General features: G+C 46.4%; 1 protein-coding gene across 2 annotated transcripts in view; it reads left to right on the top strand.

Annotated features, from left to right (window-relative positions):
- SMYD1 (SET and MYND domain containing 1) overlaps positions 1-11,092 on the top strand; it is a 40,104-nt gene extending 29,012 nt beyond the window's left edge. For both annotated transcript variants that reach the window (XM_059079361.2, XM_059079360.2), the window contains 4 exons: positions 5,885-5,977; positions 7,925-8,088; positions 9,236-9,404; positions 10,617-11,092. In XM_059079361.2, coding sequence (XP_058935344.1) covers positions 5,885-5,977; positions 7,925-8,088; positions 9,236-9,404; positions 10,617-10,775 — 585 coding nt within the window. In that variant the 3' untranslated portion in view covers positions 10,776-11,092. The remainder of the gene's footprint in view (positions 1-5,884; positions 5,978-7,924; positions 8,089-9,235; positions 9,405-10,616) is intronic.
- Positions 11,093-22,074: the final 10,982 nt, after the last annotated feature.

Raw genomic sequence — 22,074 nt, 5'->3', positions numbered from 1 at the left:
CACATAGGTTTTTAACCGGGAGCCATTCTCCTCGAGGAGACTAACCCAGCACTTCTATATAATTCACAGTTCACCAGAGCATTTAAGATACAAATATACTTCTGAATTAACTTGACCTCTGCATCCTAAGGGTGGGCAGAAACTTGTCTCTGGTTAGAGCAAAGGCTACAAGCAAAAGTGACTTCTAGGTTCAGATGGTGGGACCCCTCTCAATGACTTCATTACCCAGTGGTGTCAGTGCTACTGTCCAGATAGCTCTGTTCTCCAACTTGATTCACCTCTCTTTCATTTTCTGGCTATTCGAGGCTTCTTTTGCCACTAACTTATTTTTACTCATAATATATAATATTTTTTACCCTTTGGCCAAGCAGTTCTAAGAATTTACCCTGCAGATATACTTGCATAGGTGCACAGGAATATATGTGTAAAGAGATAGTACCTTATGGCATTGCTGGGGACAACAAAATATTGGAAAAAAGCTAAACAACCACCAATAGGGAAATATTTAAGTTAAGAAAATAAACTAATGAGGTAGATCTTTGTGTACAGACATGGAATGAGCTCTATTTCTTTTTTTTATTTATTATTTTTTAAAATTGAAGTATAGTTGACTTACAGTGTTGTGTTAGTTTCTGGTATACAGCAAAGTGATTCAGTTACACATACATATATATATTCTTCTTCATATTCTTTTCCATGATGATTTATTACAGGATATTGAATATAGTTCCCTGTGCTATACAGTAGGACCTTGTTGTTTATCATTCTACATGTAATAATTTGCATCTGCTAGTCTCAAACTCCCAATACTTTCCTCCCCCTCCCCCTTGGCAACCACAAGTCTCTATGTCTGTGAGTCTGTTTCTGTTTCATAGATAAGTTCATTTGTGTCACATTTTAGATTCCACATATAAGTGGTATCATGTGGTATTTGTCTTTCTCTTTCTGACTTACTTTGCTTAGTGTGATAATCTCTAGGTCCATCCATGTAGCTGCAAATCGCATTATTTCATTCTTTTTTATGGCCGAGTAATATTCCATTGTATATATGTACCACATCTTCTTTATCCATTCATCTGTTGATGGACATTTAGGTTGTTTCCATGTCTTGGTAATTGTAAATAGTTGAGCTCTATTTCTTAAGGGAAAAGAGTTAAGGGGCTGAACATTGACATATGAATTTGTTTCCTAGGGCTGCCATAACACAGTACCCCAAACTAGGTGGCTTACAATAGAAATGTATTGTTTCTCTGTTCTGAAGGCTAAAATCTGAAATCAAGGTCTTGGCAGGGCTGGTTCCTTTTGAGGGCTGTGAAAGAAGGATCTGTTCTAGGCCTCTTTCTTTGGCTTGTAGCTGACCCTGGGCCTTTTCACATGGTCTTCTCCTCATGTGTCTCTTTCTCTTCACCTGGCGTTTTTTTAAGAACACCAGTGCTGTTGGATTAAGGGCCCACCCTACTTGAGTATGACCTCATCTTAGCAAATTACATCTGCAATGACCCTATTTCTAAATAAGGGCAGATTCTGGGGTACTGGGGGTTAAGACTGCAACATAGGAATTTAATTTTGGGGGGATGAAATTCAACCCATAACACCGTATATTGCTACCGTTTATGAAAATTAAGATTAAACTTATTAAATTATTTAAATTAAAAGGGACACATGCACTCACACAGATTCACTCACCCCGCATGGGTGTGTAAGCAGAGTCAGTCTCTAAACAGACAGAAGTAGTGGGAGAAATCCGTAACCAATGGATCAGCAATGCCTAGTGTGGAGAAGTTGAGAGTAATCCCTCCCAGGCAGGATACAAAACAGTCAGGAATGTGTTCCTTATAGGAACAACCCCATTTTCACAGAATCAAAGGTTCTGTTTTCCAGGAAATGTGTATTGACACGTACTGAACACAGTACCACAGGAGCTACAGAAAAGAATAAGCTACTGTATCCACCCTCACCCTGACCTTCCAGAACCTGCAGGCTAACGTGTGTCTTACCAGCAAGCCAGCCAGCCTTCCCTCCTGGTGCCTGGCCCTGAGTATTTTTTTCATAACTTGCTTCTACCTCTACCCAATTTTTTAAAGAGGCCAGACCCTCTTTTCTCCCTTCAGAAATTAAGTGAAACGACTGTATAGTCATTTCTCTAAATTTTTCAGTATTTACCTGGCAATTCCAATAGTTAAATAGGTGATGTGTGGCTGTTAGTTCCTGTCTCTTCACTTGAGATACACTTACCAGCTGGTGACTGTATGCCCACGTCTTTCAGTCTGAATTAGTAGAGCTGACATCTCTCTTGATATATAAAAACATCGATGAGTTCTGCTTGAACCGACCTGGATTCAAAGCAAAAGCTGTCTATTATTTTTATATCACATTGGGTTTCTCTGTTAAAGTAAAGAAATAACTCAAAATAGAAATGACTCAACCAAAACAAGTAAGCAGAAAAAAATTTGAGTATAACTTTTTAAAAGCAAGTGAATCTGAAGGCATAACAAAAAGCCATTATATTGTAGTGGAAAGAATACTGGAGAATTAGGAGGCCTGTGTTCTAGTTGTGGCTGTGGCCCTGAATGTCTGAGCTTGGGCAAGTCTCTTCCTTGTGGGTCTTAGTTTCCTCATCTGTAAAGTGGAGCATTGGACTAACTTATTAACAGTTCCTTCAAGCTTTTCTACCTATGATGTCATCACAGGTGCTTTTCTTTATTTAAATAATGCTTTATCCCAGCCTGATAAGCTCCTTTCTGTACACCAGCCTTTGTGACTCATCTTCAAACCTTAAATTGGCATCAAAATTGTTTCTGACTCCTATGTATATATTATAAATAACTAAATAAATATAATAAAAACATACACATATAGACCTGGATAAAAATAAAAACCAAATATTTAAAAAATGAGAACATAACACCAGTTTCCCCCGATTGTAGCTTTGGACCCTCCTTGTTTAGGCTGTTTGGTTCTCTCTCTCTCTCTCTCCAGCCTTCAGCTATGGTTTTCACAATAGGAATGTTCCAGTTTTTCAAGGTTGGGGAGCTAATGTCCCCCTTTCCCTCCCCTCCTCCTCTCTTGGTTCCTCCTCTGGCTTCTACCCCCTCTCCTCTGGCTCCTTTCTCTTCCTCCCTGTTTTCTATTAATTGCGGTGTTACTGGAGAGGGGAGCCTCTCTCTGTGGCGTTCCTTACATCCTATCTGCAGATCAGGTTTTCCTGCCTTTACTCTGAAAAGGGAGCCAAGTGGAACAGCCCATTTCCCTTCTCAGAATAGCTTTATCACATGTTGCATGTGTCAGTTAACAGCCTTTCAGCCAGGTTGTTTTGAAAACCTTGGCAGTTGCCTCCTCGAAAAACTTTAATTCCCTTCCAGAGCTTAAAGTAACACTCTTCCCTACAACATCAAATTGAGCAAGGCTTTTATTAACACCTAACAGCTTGGTATTCCCTGAATTTACCCTGCAAGATATTCATTACTCCAGAAGATTCACTAAGAGTTTTGAGTTTTAATGACAATGGAACTTACAGTAGATTGGAGACTACTGCTCATGAACTAGATGTGACTTTATGAGCCAACACTTGGGCAACAAGCTATAGCTGAAACTAAAGATGTACGTTTGATGGATGGGTGACACACCTCCGAACCACCAGTCACAGAACTCCACACAACCAGGCAAGATATGGACTCCTCTCACTAATGTGCTTGATTCAAACGGGCTAAGGAAAGCAGACATACACTGAAATGACTGGACCTCGGACCAAGACGTGGTCTGCTAACTAACAGCGCGCTGCGTAGCCCTCAGGCGGGAAGCCAACGTTCAGGTCATCAGGCAGGAAGGCAGCCAGAAGCCAGAAATCTCAGCCAAATCAAAGGTCATGGCGAAAGTTAAGTCAGGGTGAGACCTGCCAGAAGAAATCAGAGCATTGATGGATGCATCAAATGTTGGAGTCAGGCTGTGAGACAAGTACAGAAACAAATACAGAAGAATTGCAGGGAGGCCCAGATACAGAAGGATATGGAAATGAAGATAGTCAGAATTTCAGGGATAATCAAGAACTCTGCAGAAGCCAAAGTAGGTGAGGTGGGGAGAAGAATAAATGTAATCCCACTTCCTTAAGTGATCTTGACCCTGAAGCAAGCTGTCCTGGGTTCGGGTTCTCCTATTACAAGATGGACACTGTGGAACTGGCTCAAGACGGCTGGGAGCCTGAGGGAAGACCCTTGATCTCCATGTAATAGGGGGCTGTATTTTTAAGGGGACAGACGCCCATTCTCCTGTTACTTTTTAGTAGTTTAGTGACGGTGACCTCACAAAATAATGTGAGCAGCAAATATAAACACAGCTGTTGATCCCGACTCTTTGTGGTGAACAAATTGGATGACCAGAGAACTGATTAAATTATTCTAGTTTTGTACAGTGGAAAACTCTAGTTATTAAAAAGGCAGGGCTTCCCTGGTGGCGCAGTGGTTGAGAATCCGCCTGCCGATGCAGGGGACACGGGTTCGTGCCCCGGTCCGGGAAGATCCCACATGCCGCGGAGCAGCTGGGCCCGTGAGCCATGGCCGCTGAGCCTGCGCGTCCGGAGCCTGTGCTCCGCAACGGGAGAGGCCACAACAGTGAGAGGCCCGTGTACTGCAAAAAAATAAAATAAAAATAAAAAGGCAATATAGGTATTTTCATATTTATATGGGAAAATATCCACAATCTACTGAGTGAAAAAATAAAAACAGGCAATAGACAGAAATATGTTATTATTCCAGTTAGAAAAAGATTGATGCTATTAACATATACACACTCATGCATGTGTGTACATGCAGGACTGCAATTCAGCCAGAACACACTGATACTGTCCTGTAGACATACTCTTTGTTGATGTGGCTATGCCTTTGATTGGTCAGTGCCTTTCCTGTACCAGTTGTTAATTTGTTTTCCTCTGTATACTCATTGGAAAATACTCCCTTAACGTGCTGTGTCCATTTTTGTGTGGGTTCTGGGGATTTCTACTTTTTTCTCCATACTTTTTCATATGTTTTAATTTTTTACAGTTTGCCTATGTTAATTTTATAGTCAGAATAAATAATAAAGGTATTTTTATTTTGGAAAAAAGTTATATTAGATTTGCCCAAGCAAAAAAAAATAAATCTTTTTTCAGAAAAGAACTTCTCTTTCTTTAGTATTTTTTTTTTCCTGTTGAGTTTTTTTGGGTTTTTTTGCCACGTGGCATGCGGGATCTTAGTTCCCTGACCAGGGATCGAACCTGTGCCCCCTGCAGTGGAAACGAGGAGTCTTAACCACTGAACCGCCAGGGAAGTCCCCCCAGAAAAGAGCTTCTGATATGGATAAACATAGCAAGCAAACTTTTCCTTTGGTCTTTGAGAAATTTGGCACTTTTTCTTCAAAATTATTGTGCCTTCTTGGGAACTGGCTTCTTAATTATGGTACCTCAAATATCAAAACCTCATTTTTTTTTTTTTTTTTTTTACAAGATCACTAGACTGCTTAGGCAAACATAGGGAGCCTGGTAGGTCTAGATTTCACAGCTGACAAGTTCTCTCATGATATCCTTTTGGTCTAGACAAGGAAATATGGACTGGATGCAGAGACACTTGGAAGGGTTGACAGCCTATAGCCACAGGGCCCTCTTTAATGAGCTCCAATGGCAAACTGGAGTATGATATTTTTTGGTCAAGTCCCCGGCCTCTGTCCTCAACCACTGGACCACCAGGGAAGTCCTGAGCTATAGGGACCTTGAACGGCATTTACAGAACTGAAGCATTCAATGAAGAAGGCATTAATGTTGTACTACGGTGAATGTCAAAGGTGGCAGCTGTTCAGAGATGCAGTGGGTTGCCTCACAAAGGGATCTCCAACTGAATGTCCCTCCCTTTCCCAGCCCTCTCAGGAGGTGGTGAAGGAGATGATACAGTTCTCCAAGGATACACTGGAAAAAATTGACAAGGCTCGCTCTGAGGGTTTGTACCACGAGGTAAGAATTCATTTTTATAGGGGGTGGGGATGGGGAGGAGGGCAGAAAGATTTTCTAGTAAAGGAGGGAAATGGTGGTGGTGGAGGGCTGAAGACGGGGAGGCTACCGAGCAGGTTGTTTTTCTGGAAGATGTCCCTTGGCTGAGACCACGACTCTTCTTGCCCTTAAGCATTTAGCACCTTTTAGGGGTGTGTTCTCAGTGACTGTTCAACTCACTGAAACTGGATTTGAGGAGAGCACAGGCAGCCTGACAAAAGTCCTGGGGCTGGGGGGGTGTCTGTGATATCGGGGATGGAGGAATGGAAATGGCAGTGGGTGTCTTGCTTTCTCGTGTCCTGGCTACAGTTTCCAGATCCACTAACTGTGCATTCAACCCTGGCTCTAGAAACGCCAGGGGTTCTCAACTGGCTGTACACTAGAATCATTGAAAAAATCTTGACGCTCAGGACAGTTCCTCCAGAATCTCTAGGAGTGGGACCCGGACATCAAGAGTTTTAAAGCTCCCAAGTGATTTCAACAAGCACCTAAAGTTGAGACCCACTGCCACCACTGACCTGCAGAGCATGTGCCTGCACTGAATCCACTCAGGCAGCTTGCTGGAAATACAGATTCCCGTGTCTCACCCCCTAAGGTGGGATTCATCTAGTCTGCAACAGAACACAGGGACCATGAATCAGTATCTTTTTTTTCCCCAAGCTCTTTACACAATTTGGTAGCTAGGTTTGGATGGCACTAGGGCATGCATGGCAAGGTGGGAGATGAATTTCTGTTCGTTTCTGTCTGCTTGTCTCTGATCTTCATTCGCCTCCTTTCCTCACTCATTCTTTGCCCCCTTTTGAGCCCTTACTGGGGTGACCAACACACGACATGCTCCCGGCCTCCCAGGAATTCCGTCAGGTTGCGGGGAGAGAGTCCCATGAGCACAGCGTTGCTGGACAGTATGGAAAATCTATGGCAGAGGCTCGAGGTAGGAGCTGGAGCTTCTGACTCCATTGCTCTGTCCTCTTCTTCGTTTGTCCTCTTCTCTGCTCAAGCTTGGTAGGGTCGGCTCTAGGGCTGGACGCTGCCCGTGGGCTTACGAGGATTGTCTTCAGGATGGCTTGTTTGCCAGTTCACAGTTTGCCACGCCCCTCCCCAGCTGCCTCATGGGCCTCTGGGAGAGTCTCAGAGAAAACTGGTTTCCACGCATCTGAAGTGGAAAGAATTGTGTGACACGTCTCCCGTGAGAGTGGCAAGGGAAGGAGAGGAGAACTGTGAACCACTAAAATCTAGAGACCGTCTGACCTTGTAGGGTGTAACTAAGATGTGTCCACACGTGAATCAGTCGGAAAAGCCGGACTATAAAGGCGCTTGTGGTCGGGCCCATCTTCTTCCTCACCAGGACCAATGTGGCCTCCTCCTGATGGGTCGCCTGGCCGCTCTCGCTGCCGATCCATCCTGTACGCTTCGAGCAGGGCACGACTGTCCAGCCTCACTGTGCGTAAGGGCCACCCAGGGGCAGATGGGAAGGATGCCAGGGTCCCTCTCCCGGGTGTTCAGTTTCAATTGATCTGGGGTCGGACTCAAGACATCGGGATTTTAAAAAGCTCTCCAGAGGACTCCAAAGCACAGCCAGGGTGCAGAATCATGGGAATGACAATTGCGTTGTTGTGAGACGAAGTACGTATGTATGTATGAGCATGGCTTTCGTAACTCCTTACTGACTTCTGTGATAACTCCTCATTCGGCCATGTCAGCTGTGTCTCCCGCTGTGACCCTTGCCACCCCTACATCTTAGCCAAACAGGGCCATTTTGCTATTCAGATCACAAACGGGTGCTTTCCCTCCTCTGCCCGCAATTTCCTCAAGCTTCGAAGAGCGAGTGTCCAGTGCCATCGCGATGCTCCCATGTGTGAATTAAGCGTGTGCTCTGGTGCAGTGATAACAGACAGGGCCTGTGTCTCCTAGGTTGTGAAATTATGCCGGAAGTGCCTGCAGAAGCAAGAGACAGTGTTTGCTGACACCAACATCTACATGCTGCGGATGCTGAGCACCGTTTCCGAGGTCCTCTCCTACCTGCAGGCCTTTGAGGAGGCCTCACACTACGCCAGGAGGATGGTGGATGGCTACATGTAGGTGGCGATCCTGGGTCTCAGGTAGTCTCCTGGAAATGTGTCTATTCCGGGGATGGCAGAGAGATGGCATACATGTTACTACCTCTCCCTCCTGCGCCCACAGCAGGCATCAGTAATGGATCACTGTCCTCTTTATAACTGAGTCTTCCTGAGCAATAATGTCCAAATAATCAGATTTGATACCTGAGATGAAATCTATTTGTCATCCCTGGTCTTTCCCAAATCCCCCAGCTTGTCTATCATTTGGGAGGCATCTTCTGCTTGCGGTTTCCTTAAGGGTAAATCTGGCTTGATTTTAAGTGCTTAGAAAAGTTTCCCCCCCACCCCCCAACAATCAACAGAGGCAATCTTGTCAGCTTTAGATTTTATTTAAAAAAAAAAAAAGAGGAACTTCGCTGGTGGTCCAGTGGTTGAGACTCCTGGCTTCCACTGCAGGGGGCATGGGTTCGATCCCTGGTTTGGGAACTAAGATCCCACATGCTGCACAGCAAGGTGCAAAAAAAAAAAAAAAGAGGTGTCAGCCATTCTTGCTTATAAATTGTAAAAGGCAACTCCTTTGCCTTCCCTCTGCTAATGTCCTCTCTTGCCTTATCATATGTGTCCACATTGGCATGTGAATTTGTATTTCTGGCCAAATGAATATGCTGGCATAAGAAAGTTGCATTTTTCTGAGTGGATGTTACTCATAAACAAAATCTGGGAAAAATGTACCCCATGCGAAAAGGAAGTCCTGTTAAGAGAGTGCCAAGGAGGTGAAGATACAACTCTGTCCCAAGAAGGACATTCAAATTATTTTTTTTTTTTTCCCCTGAGCTTCCCAGCCCTTTCGAAGGAGAGGGCTGGGGAGCCCCTGAAGGCTCCTTGTACTCAAGTTCCAAGTACAATCCTGACCCCGTTTCCCCATTAGGACTTGGCTCAGTAGCCTAGGTCGGAGTCTCAGCTCTTGCAGCCTCACCGCGTGGGGTGTTTCGCGTCTCACTGCATCTCTGTGTGCCTTAGTCTCCCCTGATGGTTAATGCCTCACAGCGCTGCTGGGAGAGTATATGGACTTAATCGGTGAGGTCACTTTATAAGTTGTCAGATGTTGTGCAGATAAAAGGTAGGTTGGGAATATGTGTCATCATTACTTGCTCTGCCCCCGCAGGAAGCTGTATCACCCCAACAACGCCCAGCTGGGCATGGCCGTCATGCGGGCAGGGCTGACCAACTGGCATGCTGGCAACATCGAGGTGGGGCACAGCATGATCTGCAAAGCCTACGCCATTCTCCTGGTGACGCACGGACCCTCCCACCCCATCACCAAGGACTTAGAGGCAAGTGGCCTTCTTGGGGGCAGGTCCGGGCCCTCTGAAGATGAAAGCTGAGTGCTAGACTCTGCTTTGGGAAAGACCCTAGATTGCCTGCTCGACCGGAAGGGAATTCAGAAATGCTTAGTCCACTCCCCTTGTTTTACATCTGAGAAAACTGAGGCCCAGAGAAGGGGAGTAACCTGTCACAAAGCGAGTGGATGGCAAAACTGAGGCTTGAACGCTGGGATGCTCCAATCCTGGACTGAGAAAACCTAACGGTGTGCATGCGTGTGTAGCACGTACATTAGAGAACGTGCCACGTGGAGTAGAGTCAGGGAGCACAGGCGCTGGGATCCAATTCCAGTGTTACCACTCTCCAGCTTTGTGGCTACAAATATGGAGTGTGTGGGCCTCAGTCTTCTCATCAGAAAAATGGAGAAACAAGGGTAAGGTTGTGGCAAAGGTTCAATGAATTGATGGGTGAAAAGCACTCAGAACGGCGTCTGGTGAGTGGCATGTCTTCATAGCTGCTGGTTGGCTTTGTGCTTCAAGGGCTGATTTATTTGAAAGTGACAAGGTTCTGAAGGACTGTCCTCAGGCAGTGGTAGTACAGGGAAAGGGGACAGACTTTGGTGTCATAGAATGTGTGTCAGTATATTAAGCTTGTCAGATACAAGTGTTTGTCATTGTATTCTCTGCTCTAACCTCAGCCCCTCAACGAAGCCTGGCCCTTGATACATATGTCTTGAATTGACATATGGGAGAATGAGGGTTTTTCTATGTGTCACATGCTGTAATCTTCCTGGCCGTTGTAAAGTACAAGGGAATCTCACCCATTTCGTGTATGAGGAAACTGAGGCCTGAAGGGGTTAAGTCACTTGCCTGATGTCCCAGAGTGTTGATGGGACTTAAGTTCAGGAACCAGGGTTCAAATCCAGGTCCCCACCTCGCGGTTCCTAAGAACAAACATTCTCTGCTGAGAGCATTCCCTCAAGCTACTCTCTCAGGGATCTGACTTCCTCTTCCTGACAAATGGAGTCCACTGCCAGGACGTTAGACTCGCAGTGTATGAGTGTGTGTGTGTGTGTGTGTCCTCTGAAGAGGTACAGTTGAATCTCAGTGGCCGGGAGCCACTTACCCCATAGTCTGTCATTTCCAAAAGGGCCACGGTAGGTCAGAAACCAACACATCCTGGGCGTTCGTCATCACTGTTTTCGGTGTATCCGCGTCCCACAGGCCATGCGGATGCAGACGGAGATGGAGCTACGCATGTTCCACCAGAACGAGTTCATGTACCGCAAGATGCGCGAGGCTGCCCTGAACAATCAGCCCATGCGGGTCATGGCTGAACCCAGCAATGAGCCGGCGCCGGCTCTGTTCCACAAGAAGCAATGAGGACCTGCCTGGTGGGAGAGGGGCGCCGTGGCTGGGGAGCTGGGGAGACATTCTGGAGGTGGTGGGTTTCTGGGGAGACCCTTGATGAGGAAATCAGCATAAAGCTCAGCCTTGTTGCTGCGGGAATGTCCTACTCTTTTTTTCCCAGTGTCATTTCGGTTCATTTCAACTCTGTTCAATTCAATTTAACCCTATCCCAGACCAGTCCAACTCCTCCTACAAATATTTATTGGGATAAATATTTATAGGGGTAACGAAGCTCCAAATGTAGCCGGAGAGGCAAAATGTAAACAATTAAAGCACAGTGTGTTAATAAATGCAATGGTCAGCTCTATGGAGAGAGGGGGTACAGTGGAGGGCGTGTGTCTGGCGTGTGTGTGTGTGTATGTGCGTGTGTGTAGTGGTGAGGGTGTCATGGAGGAGATGACATCTGAGCTAAGGGTGGCAGATACCTGGCGTCTCAGGTGGCCACTCACCTATCTGTGCAGGTGTCTCTGGAATATTCAGGGTTTGCTGACTGGGATGGGTGATGTTCAGTTTCCTTAGGTGAGTGTGGAGTTATGAAGAAGAGGCTGTCTTTGGGCCTTTTAGATCCTACATAGAGAACTGAAACTTCTTCAGAAGGGCACGTATGCAGAAGGAGGGCTTTGCCCAGACCACTTGAGGACTCAGTTGGAAGCCTGGGTTCCCAGCATTATTCTGAAACTACTTCTAGAACACAGAGAGGGAGTGTTTCCTTTCCACACCCTCCCTGCCAAGCCTTGTGATTCCCGTGACGTGGGGCTACTTGGATAATAGCTGAGATTTTTCTGGCCATTGGCCTCCTAGGATTGAAGAAGTCTCTTCAGGGTGAAGTTGAGGGAGCAACTTGGAAACCCACATACCTGATGATGATGGGTGCAGCGGAATTGGCCTTTGCGTCTTTTATTTTGTCACATGGGCCTGGGTGGTCTTTACCAGCTTAGACTTCATCACTGGCCCCCAGTAAATTTCTGTTTTTTAGTAATGAATCATTATGACTTCCCTTGCTTGATTTCTTTCATTGTCCATTCCCTGGGTCCTCTGCTTTGCATACCAGAAGGAATGTCTAGTCTGGATTTTGCACACCTAGGTGAGGACCCCTTTGGGAGTGTGACCCACTTGCCCTCATCTCCTGGGAGGCTGCTCTGGTTTCCACCCCAGAGTGTGGGTCTTGGGAATCAACTAATCTAGTTGTCCCATTGTCCTGTTATCTTCTAGGATCCCAAACTTCTCACGAATGTTTTGGGGGCTCCTGGACAAAAGCCTCCCATCTGAGAGTGTCACCAAGTCTTCTGTACTCTCTGGGGCCACCCTTGACCCCAGAGCTCTAGCTAACATCTTGAGGTCAGGTGATTCCATCAGGCCCCAGATTTGTCATCTGTGCCTAAAGTGTCAGTTCCTCCATCCCCACCCTTTCGTCCTCAAAATGATCCACTGCTTCCCTTGTAACCTGACCAACAGCTCTGCCAATGTGCCAAAAACTTTGTCCAAAATCTCTGCAAAGGTGCCACCTTTTTGCAGAATACTGGTACCTGGCACTTGGCTCTTCATTGAGGACACCTGCTTGTTCAGAACTTGCACAGGGAGACTGACAGTTCTTCCAAGCTCATGTAAGGATGGCACCAGCCCTCTGCCAGGGACGTGACTGTGCCCGTTCAAATGGTCCCTCTTCTATCCTCATATGAAACCTTCCCCCAAACCTCTTCCCTTCTTTGTCACTGTCACCTGCCATGCAGCTGGTCATTCCTCCACATTCATGGTCTTCTTTTCCATCCCCTCTTCCTCAAATTTGGTGTCTTCGAAGTCCACTTTCACAAACAATCTAAACCACTTGTTTTACAGATCCTTCATTTACTCAATTCCAGGTGGCTTTCCATTTCCTCCATTAAAACCCTCTCTTAGTTACACCCTGGACACTGTCATCACCCATAATTTCTCCATTTTTTGGCCGCCCTCTGTGGCATGCGGGATCCTAGTTCCCCGACCAGGGATCGAACCTGTGCCCCTGCGCAGTGCAAGGGCGGAGTCTTAACCACCGGACCGCCAGGGAATTCCCAATTTCTTCATTTTTGATGTCTAAATCTCTGGTCATTGCTTCCCATCTGTTCACTTCTCTTTTTCCTCCACCCCTGATTACTAGATGACATCGTATTTTCTCCAGTGTGTCACCCTCCTCCTGTCTTCACATCCTCCCAGATAACCAGGGCATCAGCCTCTTTTCCTTTTTGCCCATCCCCCCTTCCTGCTAGGCAGAGTCCAGGCCTGGATGAATTCAGCTGTCTTAATTTTTTTTTTTTTTTTTTTTTTTTTTTTTTGCGGTACGCGTGCCTCTCACTGCTGTGGCCTCTCCCGTTGCGGAGCACAGGCTCCGGACGCGCAGCCTCAGTAGTTGTGGCTCACGGGCCCAGCCGCTCCGCGGCGTGTGGGATCCTCCCGGACCGGGGCGCGAACCCGCGTCCCCTGCATTGGCAGGCGGACTCGCAACCACTGCGCCACCAGGGAAGCCCGCTGTCTTGTTTTTCCTCTGTTGCACCTGGAGGTCTGAGCGCAGCCAGGAAAATGGCACCTCTCAGCTCAGGCGCCTCCACGGCCTCCTCTCCAACCTCGGCTGGCCCTGGGGTGCAGCCCAGGCATGCTCCCTGTGTGCTTTTCTCATTGGCTCTCCCTTTGCCCAGTGGTTATTTCAGGTCTTCACTCCTGTCCTCGAGCGAGTCCTCTGTTTCAGCAGAACCTCATCTCCTGCTTCACGGAGAGCCCAGGAGATGGGATTCCTCAATTTCCTCTTCCCACGCTCAACACGTGTTGTGTCTGTGCTTATCCTTCCCGCTTCCGTCTCACACCAGTGGGATGGGAGCCCCTCTCCTCCAAAGCCAAACTCCCCACCTGTGCTTTGGACCCCATCCCCTCCTAGGTCCTTGGGGCCTTGCTTCCCATTTATTCCTTCTCACCCTGGATTCTTCGCGTTCCTCTGTCTACTGGCTTCTTCAAAGCAGTTAATAGACGTGCTGGGGACACTTTGATCATAATCTTCAAGGCTGAGCATTTTTTAAAAAGGCTTTGTCTCCCACAGTTATTATCTGCCTTTCTTTACTTTCCATTTCTTCCCGAACGCACTGCAGCCTGGCTTCCTGAGTCCATGAATGTGGCTCTTCCCCTGGTTGACTCTTGGGGGGACTTTTCAGCCCTCGTGTTACTTGGCTTCTCCGCCTCAGTTGGCATCACAGCCCTTGATTTCCGGGCACCACATCCTTGCGATGATCCTCTAGTGAGGTTTCTCCCCTGACTCCGTTTCTCTCCTGCCCCTGATAGGCTGGCACTTCCTGGAGCTGGTTTTGTTCATTCGGGTCTCTCTCAGTTTGTCCTCATCTCTCTCTGCACACCCTCCCCCATGAGCTCAGGCAGGCCCTTCGTTTAATCACTGCCTTGAGGCTGATGTCCTTAAATCTGTATCCCTTGACCTTGCTCTTGAGCGCCAGCCCCGCACACCCCCTTGAACGTTCTTCGGGCATCAAACATCACACTTGGCGTGTCCGAAAGGAAGCTCTTTCTCAGTCCTTTCTCTCCACCCCGACACCTGTTCCTCCTCAGCGCTGCCCTCCTTCCACCCCCGAGGAGAACATCTGACTTCTGTTCTAGTCACTTCCTGAGTATCTACCGCATCTGAGACGTTAGTCAGGTCCACTCAGTCACGGGTCCCCGGGTGGCCCACGTTCTTCTGTGCCTCTCTGAGTTTTGAAACCTTCTCCCTAAAATACCCGCAACCTGCCAACTCATATTCATCGTTCAACACCCGCTTTGGAAATCACCCCTTCTGGGAGGTCTTCCCTGAAAGCCTTAGATTCAGCTGGCTGCCTGTCGGAGTTTGTCATATCATCCTTGAATCTCCCATCATCACACTCCCCTCATGGCCTTATAATTGCCTTTCCACTTGTCTGCCTCCACCGTCAGATTGTGAGCTTTGTTCCTTTTTTCATCTTTCTATCCCCAGAACCTAGCACAGGTCCTGGGACATAGTAGGTGGTCAGTTAATGTGTGTTGAATGAATGAAGGAATAAGTGAATGGATTTGCTTAGATCAGAGCAGAAGAGACATGAAACTGTATATCTCGAGTTTTTATGTTATCGCAGTCCACAAAGGCCATTAAATTTTCTGTATTTCCAAGCAAATGTGTGTGGCTTCTTTCTTTCTGACGGTCTATTAATAGAACCCTCCGTCATGATGGAAATGTGTTCTATCTGTGGCCGGTACAGTAGCCACTAGCATTATGTGACAATGGAGAACTTGAAATGTGTCTAATATGAGTGAAAAACTGAACTTCTAATTATTTCATTTCAGTTATAATAGCCAAAGTGGTTAGTGGTTACTGTATTAGACGGTGCAGTTTTAGAGAATACTTCAATGTAGTTCTCAAGATTATGGACACTGACACAAATTAAGTTCATATCAGCTCTCCTGATATTAGCTAGATGACCTTGGACTGGTTATCTCATCCATGACTCAGTTTCCTTATTTCTACTTATCACATAGTGTTGCTATAAGAATTACATTTTGGGGCTTCCCTGGTGGTACAGGGGTTAAGAATCCACCTGCCAGTTCAGGCAACATGGGTTTAAGCCCTGGTCCGGGAAGATCCCACATGCCACGGAGCAACTAAGCCCGTGTGCCACAGCTACTGAGCCTGTGCTCTAGAGCCCGCGAGCCACAACTACTGAGCCCACGTGCCACAACTACTGAAGCCCGCACGCCTAGAGCCCGTGCTCCGCAAAAGAGAAGCCACTGCAGTGAGAAGCCCGTGCACCACGATGAAGAGCAGCCCCTGCTCGCCGCAACTAGAGAAAGCCCGCGCGCGGCAACCAAAACCCAACGCAGCCAACAATAAAAAATAAATTAATTAATTTTTAAAAAAGAATTACATTTTGGGGGGCTTCCCTGGTGGCGCAGTGGTTGAGAGTCCGCCTGCCGATGCAGGGGACACGGGTTCGTGCCCCGGTCCGGGAAGATCCCACATGCCGCGGACCCGTGAGCCACAACTACTGAGCCTGCGCGTCCGGAGCCTGTGCTCTGCAATGGGAGAGGCCACAACAGTGAGAGGCCCGCAGGAAAAACAAAAAAAAATTACATTTTTTAAATGTAAGGCTCTTAGAACAGTGCCTGGCCCATCATAAGTGGTCCATGAGCATTCCCACCATGCTTCTATTAGGGTGTCCCTTCTCGTACTAAGAGAGTGGAGGAGAAGGGTAGAGACAAGCGTGGTATGATGGACCAGCCCGAGACAGCCAACCACATACACTTCTTCCCACGTCTGCATCTATCAGCATCATGTTGATAGCCCGCCATTAGCCACAGTGGCAGTATTCACATCATGGTAATCGGTTTAACTCTAGAAGAACACATTAATTTGTAGTGTTGTCAATCTATAAATACGGGGTTTGCTACATAACTGTAGCAGAACGGATACTTAGAAAGACCATTAAAGAAATCTTTACCTCAACTGGGGTGAACTCTGCATACTGAAACCTCTATCCCACAGACCCTCACAAACAAGTCTTAGACTCTGATTACTACCCTTCAGAATAAGCCACTTGTTCACTGCCTCACCAGTGTATTGACACACAAGTGTATTAAAGACCAGATATAACCACTGCTTGGGAAGGTTGCTCAGGGCTTACTTCTCAAGGATGCAGAAGGGAATCCGTATGGAGGCCCTTGGAGAAGAATCTGTTTCTTGTCTTTTCCAGATTCTAAAAGCTTCTTCTAGAATATGCCCACATTCCTTGGTTGGTGGTCCCCAGTCAACAACACACCACTCCTTCTCTGACCCTCCTGCCTTCCTCTTTACTGACAAGAATACTTGTGATTCCATTGGGATAATCCAGGATAATCTTCCCATTTCAAGGTCTTCACCTTAATCACATCTGCAAAATCCCTTTTGCCGTGTGTCACCGGTCTGGGGGCGTAGCATGTGGACATCTTTGGAGGCTGTCGTTCTGTCTAACACAGCCGTCTTGTTATCAAGCCCTCAGACCGGTCATGCAGGCACAGCAGCAAGCCTCTGAGTAGAAGACTTGGGACTCGCCTCCTGATCTCCAGGCACCAGGAGAATGAAGCTTCCTTCCCATCCATCACATTGACAGCCGTGTCCAACTTGCCTTCTTTCTCTTCCTCATTCACCCAGCTTGAACCTATGATGGTGCAGCATTTCCCGGCGCACAATGGTTTGCTGGTAAACATTCAGCCACAAAGTTAAGAAGAACTCTGATTGGTAACAGTTGCTGATTTTTCTCAGTGTAAATATTCTCACCATGGCCAGTGTCAAGCTCCCAAGCTGTTATGTTGAGTCAGGAGCTGGTCCTAGCTGCCTCCAGTACCCCATGCGACCCATGCCAGGCAGCTGGCCCCTTGCTGGGGCCCTTCTGAACTGAAGAAGGAGTCCCTGCCCTTCTCTGGGAATAAAAGCTCCCGGTTTGTGACCCTAGAGAAGCTGGTAGTCAGACTCACTGCTGCCTGGAAAGTTCTGGGAGACAATAGCTGGCATCGAGGGAGAAAAAGGAGTTGACAAGGAGAGAGAGAAGTATTGATGACATTCTTGTAAGGCTTTGGATACACTCCTGCTTGACAGTTACATGAGTCAGTGAACTACCCCCGTCCCACCTTTAAATTTGGCCTAAGCCAGTTAAAGTGGGTTTACTTTTTTTTTTTTTTTTTTTTTTTTTTTGCTTTACGCGGGTCTCTCACTGTTGTGGCCTCTCCCGTTGCGGAGCACAGGCTCCAGACGCGCAGGCTCAGCGGCCATGGCTCACGGGCCAAGCCGCTCCGCGGCACGTGGGATCCTCCCGGACCGGGGCACGAACCCACGTCCCCTGCATTGGCAGGCGGATTCTCAACCACTGAGCCACCAGGGAAGCCCAGGGTTTACTTTTTATTTTTTAAATTTTAATTAATTTATTTATTGGCTGCATTGGGTCTTCATTGCTGCATGCAGGCTTTCTCTGCTTGCGGCGAGAGGGAGTTACTCTTCGTTGCGGTGTGCGGGCTTCTCTTGTTGCGGAGCTCGGCCTCTAGGTGCGTGGGCTTCAGTAGTTGTGGTGCACGGGCTCAGTAGCTGTGGCGCATGGGCTCAATTGCTCCGCGGCATGTGGGATCTTCCCGGACCAGGGCTTGAACCTGTGTCCCCTGCCTTAGCAGGCGGATTCTTAACCACTGCGCCACCAGGGAAGTCCTAAGTGGGCTCCTTTGATTCGCAACTAAAGGAATTCCCATTGTGCTAGTTTGTCTCCATCTTCCCTTCCCTGCATTCCTTCTCCACCCTTCTCTGCCCGGCTCTGCGCCCCGAAGGGCTGACTTCTGCTTTCTTGTTCCGCCAGTGGGAGGCACTGGCGGGAGATGAGATGGTAGAAGGAGAGACAGGTGGGTGTTATTCCCCACCACGTCCCCTCTTCCCTGCCCCCTCCCTGCCTAACCAGCGCCTGTTGGGTAGTTCTCGAAGGGTCCCAGCTTGCACTGAGCTCCAGTAATGCTGTCCTCCAGGTTGCCGCTTCAGGCCCATGGGTGGTAATGGTTTTCTGTGGTTGCTGGTCCCTGGGTGCCTCACCTACCCCGTAGGCTCCCCTTATTCAAACCACACCTTTGTATATGGTGCTTTCATTAAATTCTCATCAAGAGAACCCTTTTGAGTGAGCCTTATTTCCTGCTGATACATCCCTGACATGTATCTTTCTTTTTTTAAAAGAATTCAAGTATAGTCGATGTACAATATTATATAAGTACAGGTGTACAATATAGGGGTTCACTATATAGGGAGTCATTTTTAAAATTATACTCCACTTATAGTAATTGCAAAATATTGACTGTATTCTCCATGTTGTGCAGTATATCCTAGTAGCTTATTTTGTACGTAATAGTTTGTACCTTTTACTTCCCCACTCCTATATTGCTCTCCCCACTGGTAATCACTAGTTTGTTCTCTCTGTGAGTCTGCTTCTTTTTGGTTATACTCACCAGCTTGTTGTGTTTTGTAGATTCCACATCTAAGTGATGTCATACAGTATTTCCCTGACGTATATCTTTCCAATTTACTTCTCACACCTAGTCACTAGATCCCATTGACTCTAATTCCTCCATGTTTGTGAACCTTTCCACTCTGCTCCGTCCTCACAGGCACTGCCTGGGTTCAGGTCCCCAACATCTCTGGCCTGGACCCTCGCCACTATCTCTTCATGGTCTCTCTGTATTCAGCCATGGCCCTCTCTTTGATCCTCGACACCATGGCCAGAATAATTTTTCTACAGTGCATTTAGTATCGTGTACCTCTTGCAGCTGAAAACCCTTCAGTGATTCCCTATGGTCTCCAGGGTCAAGTCTAAACTCCTTACCAGAATATTCATGGCAGAGACCCTGTATCCCTCTCAGCCTCATCTCTTGCCAAGCCTCCATTTATACCACACCTCCCTGCCAAGCAAACACGCTCAGATGCTTTGGGAGTCGGCTGAAACGTCAGTTCCACTGAGACATTTTCTGAGGCAGACGGGGTCTGGTGATTGTACATATCAGCATCACGGCACGGATCATACTGTCGCCATGTGGATTATGGATTGGTCTCCCGGCTGGACATCGCTTCTCCCAGGAATGGCTGTCTCCTCAGAGCTTAGCATTGCCCAGCCCTGATCTGGCTGAATGAGTCTAGGTTGTGGAGAAGATACATGTAATTCCACATCTCTGTATTTTACTGATAAGAAATACTAGAAAATCATAGGATGGTCAAGATGCCTCTAGTATATATAGAAAAAATGGTCTGAAGATTGAGTATGAGCTGTTATATTCAACCCCCCACCTCCCACCCCCGCCAAAATCACTTTCCTTATTCTAATGACAATCAGTTAAAACAACAACAACAGAAATGTCTACTTTTGCGTGGATATAGACACCAAAGCTGACTCTTTACAAAGCTATCCTCTGTCACAGGGAAGGAGCTGTCTCTGGTACTGGGACGCCCACAGGACAGGTGGAGGGGTCAGAAGAGACTAGGGGTCAAATTAAAAATAGCTGATACCGGGCTTCCCTGGTGGCGCAGTGGTTGAGAATCTGCCTGCCGATGCAGGAGACACGGGTTCGTGCCCCGGTCCGGGAAGATCCCACATGCCGCGGAGCAACTAAGCCCGTGAGCCATGGCCGCTGGGCCTGCGCGTCCGGAGCCTGTGCTCCGCAATGGGAGAGGCCACAACAGTGAGAGGCCCGCGTACTGCAAAAAAAAAAAAAAAAAAAAATAGCTGATACCATCAACAGCCATTTATTCAATTTATTTAAAGCAGGCTTCGGGCCCAGATTTCTCTAGGCACCTGTACGAAATCCAAATTCAGCATTTAAAATGAATTCCCCTTTTCAGGCAAAAACATACAAACAATCCCCTCCTAAATCCAGAGCCGTTCCCAGTTAGGAGGAGACTTTGGGAAGTTTGTCAGATCCCTAGAGGCTTTGCTGAGGAGAAGACCTTATTTCTACTACTTTCTCCCTCCTGTGTCTTAAGAGTCAAAGAACCTCAGTTGCACCATGTATCAGCTGGGTGGTCCTAAGCAAACCTTGTTTCCTCTCTGTGCTTCATCTGCTCACAGAGGTTAATTTCTCTGGGCAGTAACAGAGCTTCTGCTACTAAAAGTCTAAATGTCAAACCCAACCGCAGTTCCTAGGAATCCAAGTGGCAATGATGACATGTTTTACTTGCATGGTACTGGCATCATTTCATGGGCTCCTTACAAAAGCTATGAGAGAAGGTGTTGTATTACCCATTTTACAGATGAGAAAACTGAGGTCCAAAATCATGGATTAGTTAACTAGAACCGTGCCTTCAAGCCCACTATTTTTACTTGAAATCATCTCTGCTTTTTTAAAAGTCATTGCTCATTTTAAAAAAGTAGTTTCACAAAATTAGTTCCTTGTAAAAGATTCAAACAATATAAATAATGCAAAAAGCTCTCTTGACCTCCCACCCAGTTCTTGTTCCTGCCACAGAAGTCATGGCTATTATCTGGTGTTCCAGCCATCCATGGTCATAGACAAATCTGTATATCTATATAAATAGATAATTTTGTTTCATATTTTAACAAAATTTACATGATATTGTTCTGAAACTTACTTTTTTTTTTTAATGCTTGGTCTTAGAGATAGACCTATAACAGTACATGTAGATCTACTTGTCCATTTAATCTACCAAAGGTTATTTTAGAGTTTGGCCATAGCACAGTTTATCTAATCCTTTTTTTACTGATGGGCATTTGTTTCCAGTTTTTGGCTGTTGCATTTTTTATATGCTTCTTTATGCATGTGTTTAAACACACCTCTAGGGCGATGTACAACAGTGGCATTGCTAGGTGCTAGGAAACTCACATTGAAAATATTAACGGATACTGCTAAGTGGTGCTCCAAATGGGCTGTACCAGTTTACATCTCCACCAACTGATGGGAGAGCCATGCATCACATCCTTGCAAACACTGGATGTGGTCAATCTTTTTATGTTTTACTAGTTTGATTTGTAAAATGATATCTCATCTTACATCCCTCCTCTGTGATTAACAGTGAGACTGAGCATATTTCATATTGTGAATTCCCTGTATATGTCCTCAACCCACTTTTCCATTGACTTGTTGGTCTTCTTATTGATTTGGGGGAGGTTTTTATATTCTGTCTATTAACCTCTGTTATGTAAGGCACAAATATATTCTCCCACATTATTGCTTCTTTTTGGAAACTGTGTTTACGGTGTCTTTTTTTCATATCAAGTTTAAAATTTGTAAGGTGGTAAAATGAATTAACCTTTCCCTTCATGGATGTTACACCTTGTTTAAGAAGGTCTTCTATACTCCAAGGTATTTATCTATCATCATATCTATTTCTAATATTTCATATTTATTCATTTAGCTCTTTAGTTCATCTGGAATTTATTTTGTGAATGGCATATTGTAGTCTCCTAGTAGTTGTATTTTCCCCTGTATCTTTCAACTCTGAGTTCTTACTGAAGCTCTGAAGCACTTTCCTTAAGTCTGCCCTAGTTCCTGAAATAATTGTCTCCCATTTTTTCCCCCAAGATCCTGCTCCACGTGGGAGAAGGAGGGCTAACATATGGGGAAAACTATAGAGCAAGGAAGGAAGAACTTCATCCAATAGACTGGTGCAGATAAAAAGCCAGAGAGAGGGAAAGAGTACTTTCAGCTGTGCAGTTTAGGAAACCTTGGAGGAGGTGACACTTAAATTATGAGAGGAATGAGAGATTGTTTAACTTGATTG

Source organism: Kogia breviceps, chromosome 11, assembly GCF_026419965.1.
Source record: "Kogia breviceps isolate mKogBre1 chromosome 11, mKogBre1 haplotype 1, whole genome shotgun sequence".
NCBI lineage: Eukaryota > Metazoa > Chordata > Mammalia > Artiodactyla > Physeteridae > Kogia > Kogia breviceps.
This window is presented reverse-complemented; position numbering and strand designations above follow the sequence as displayed.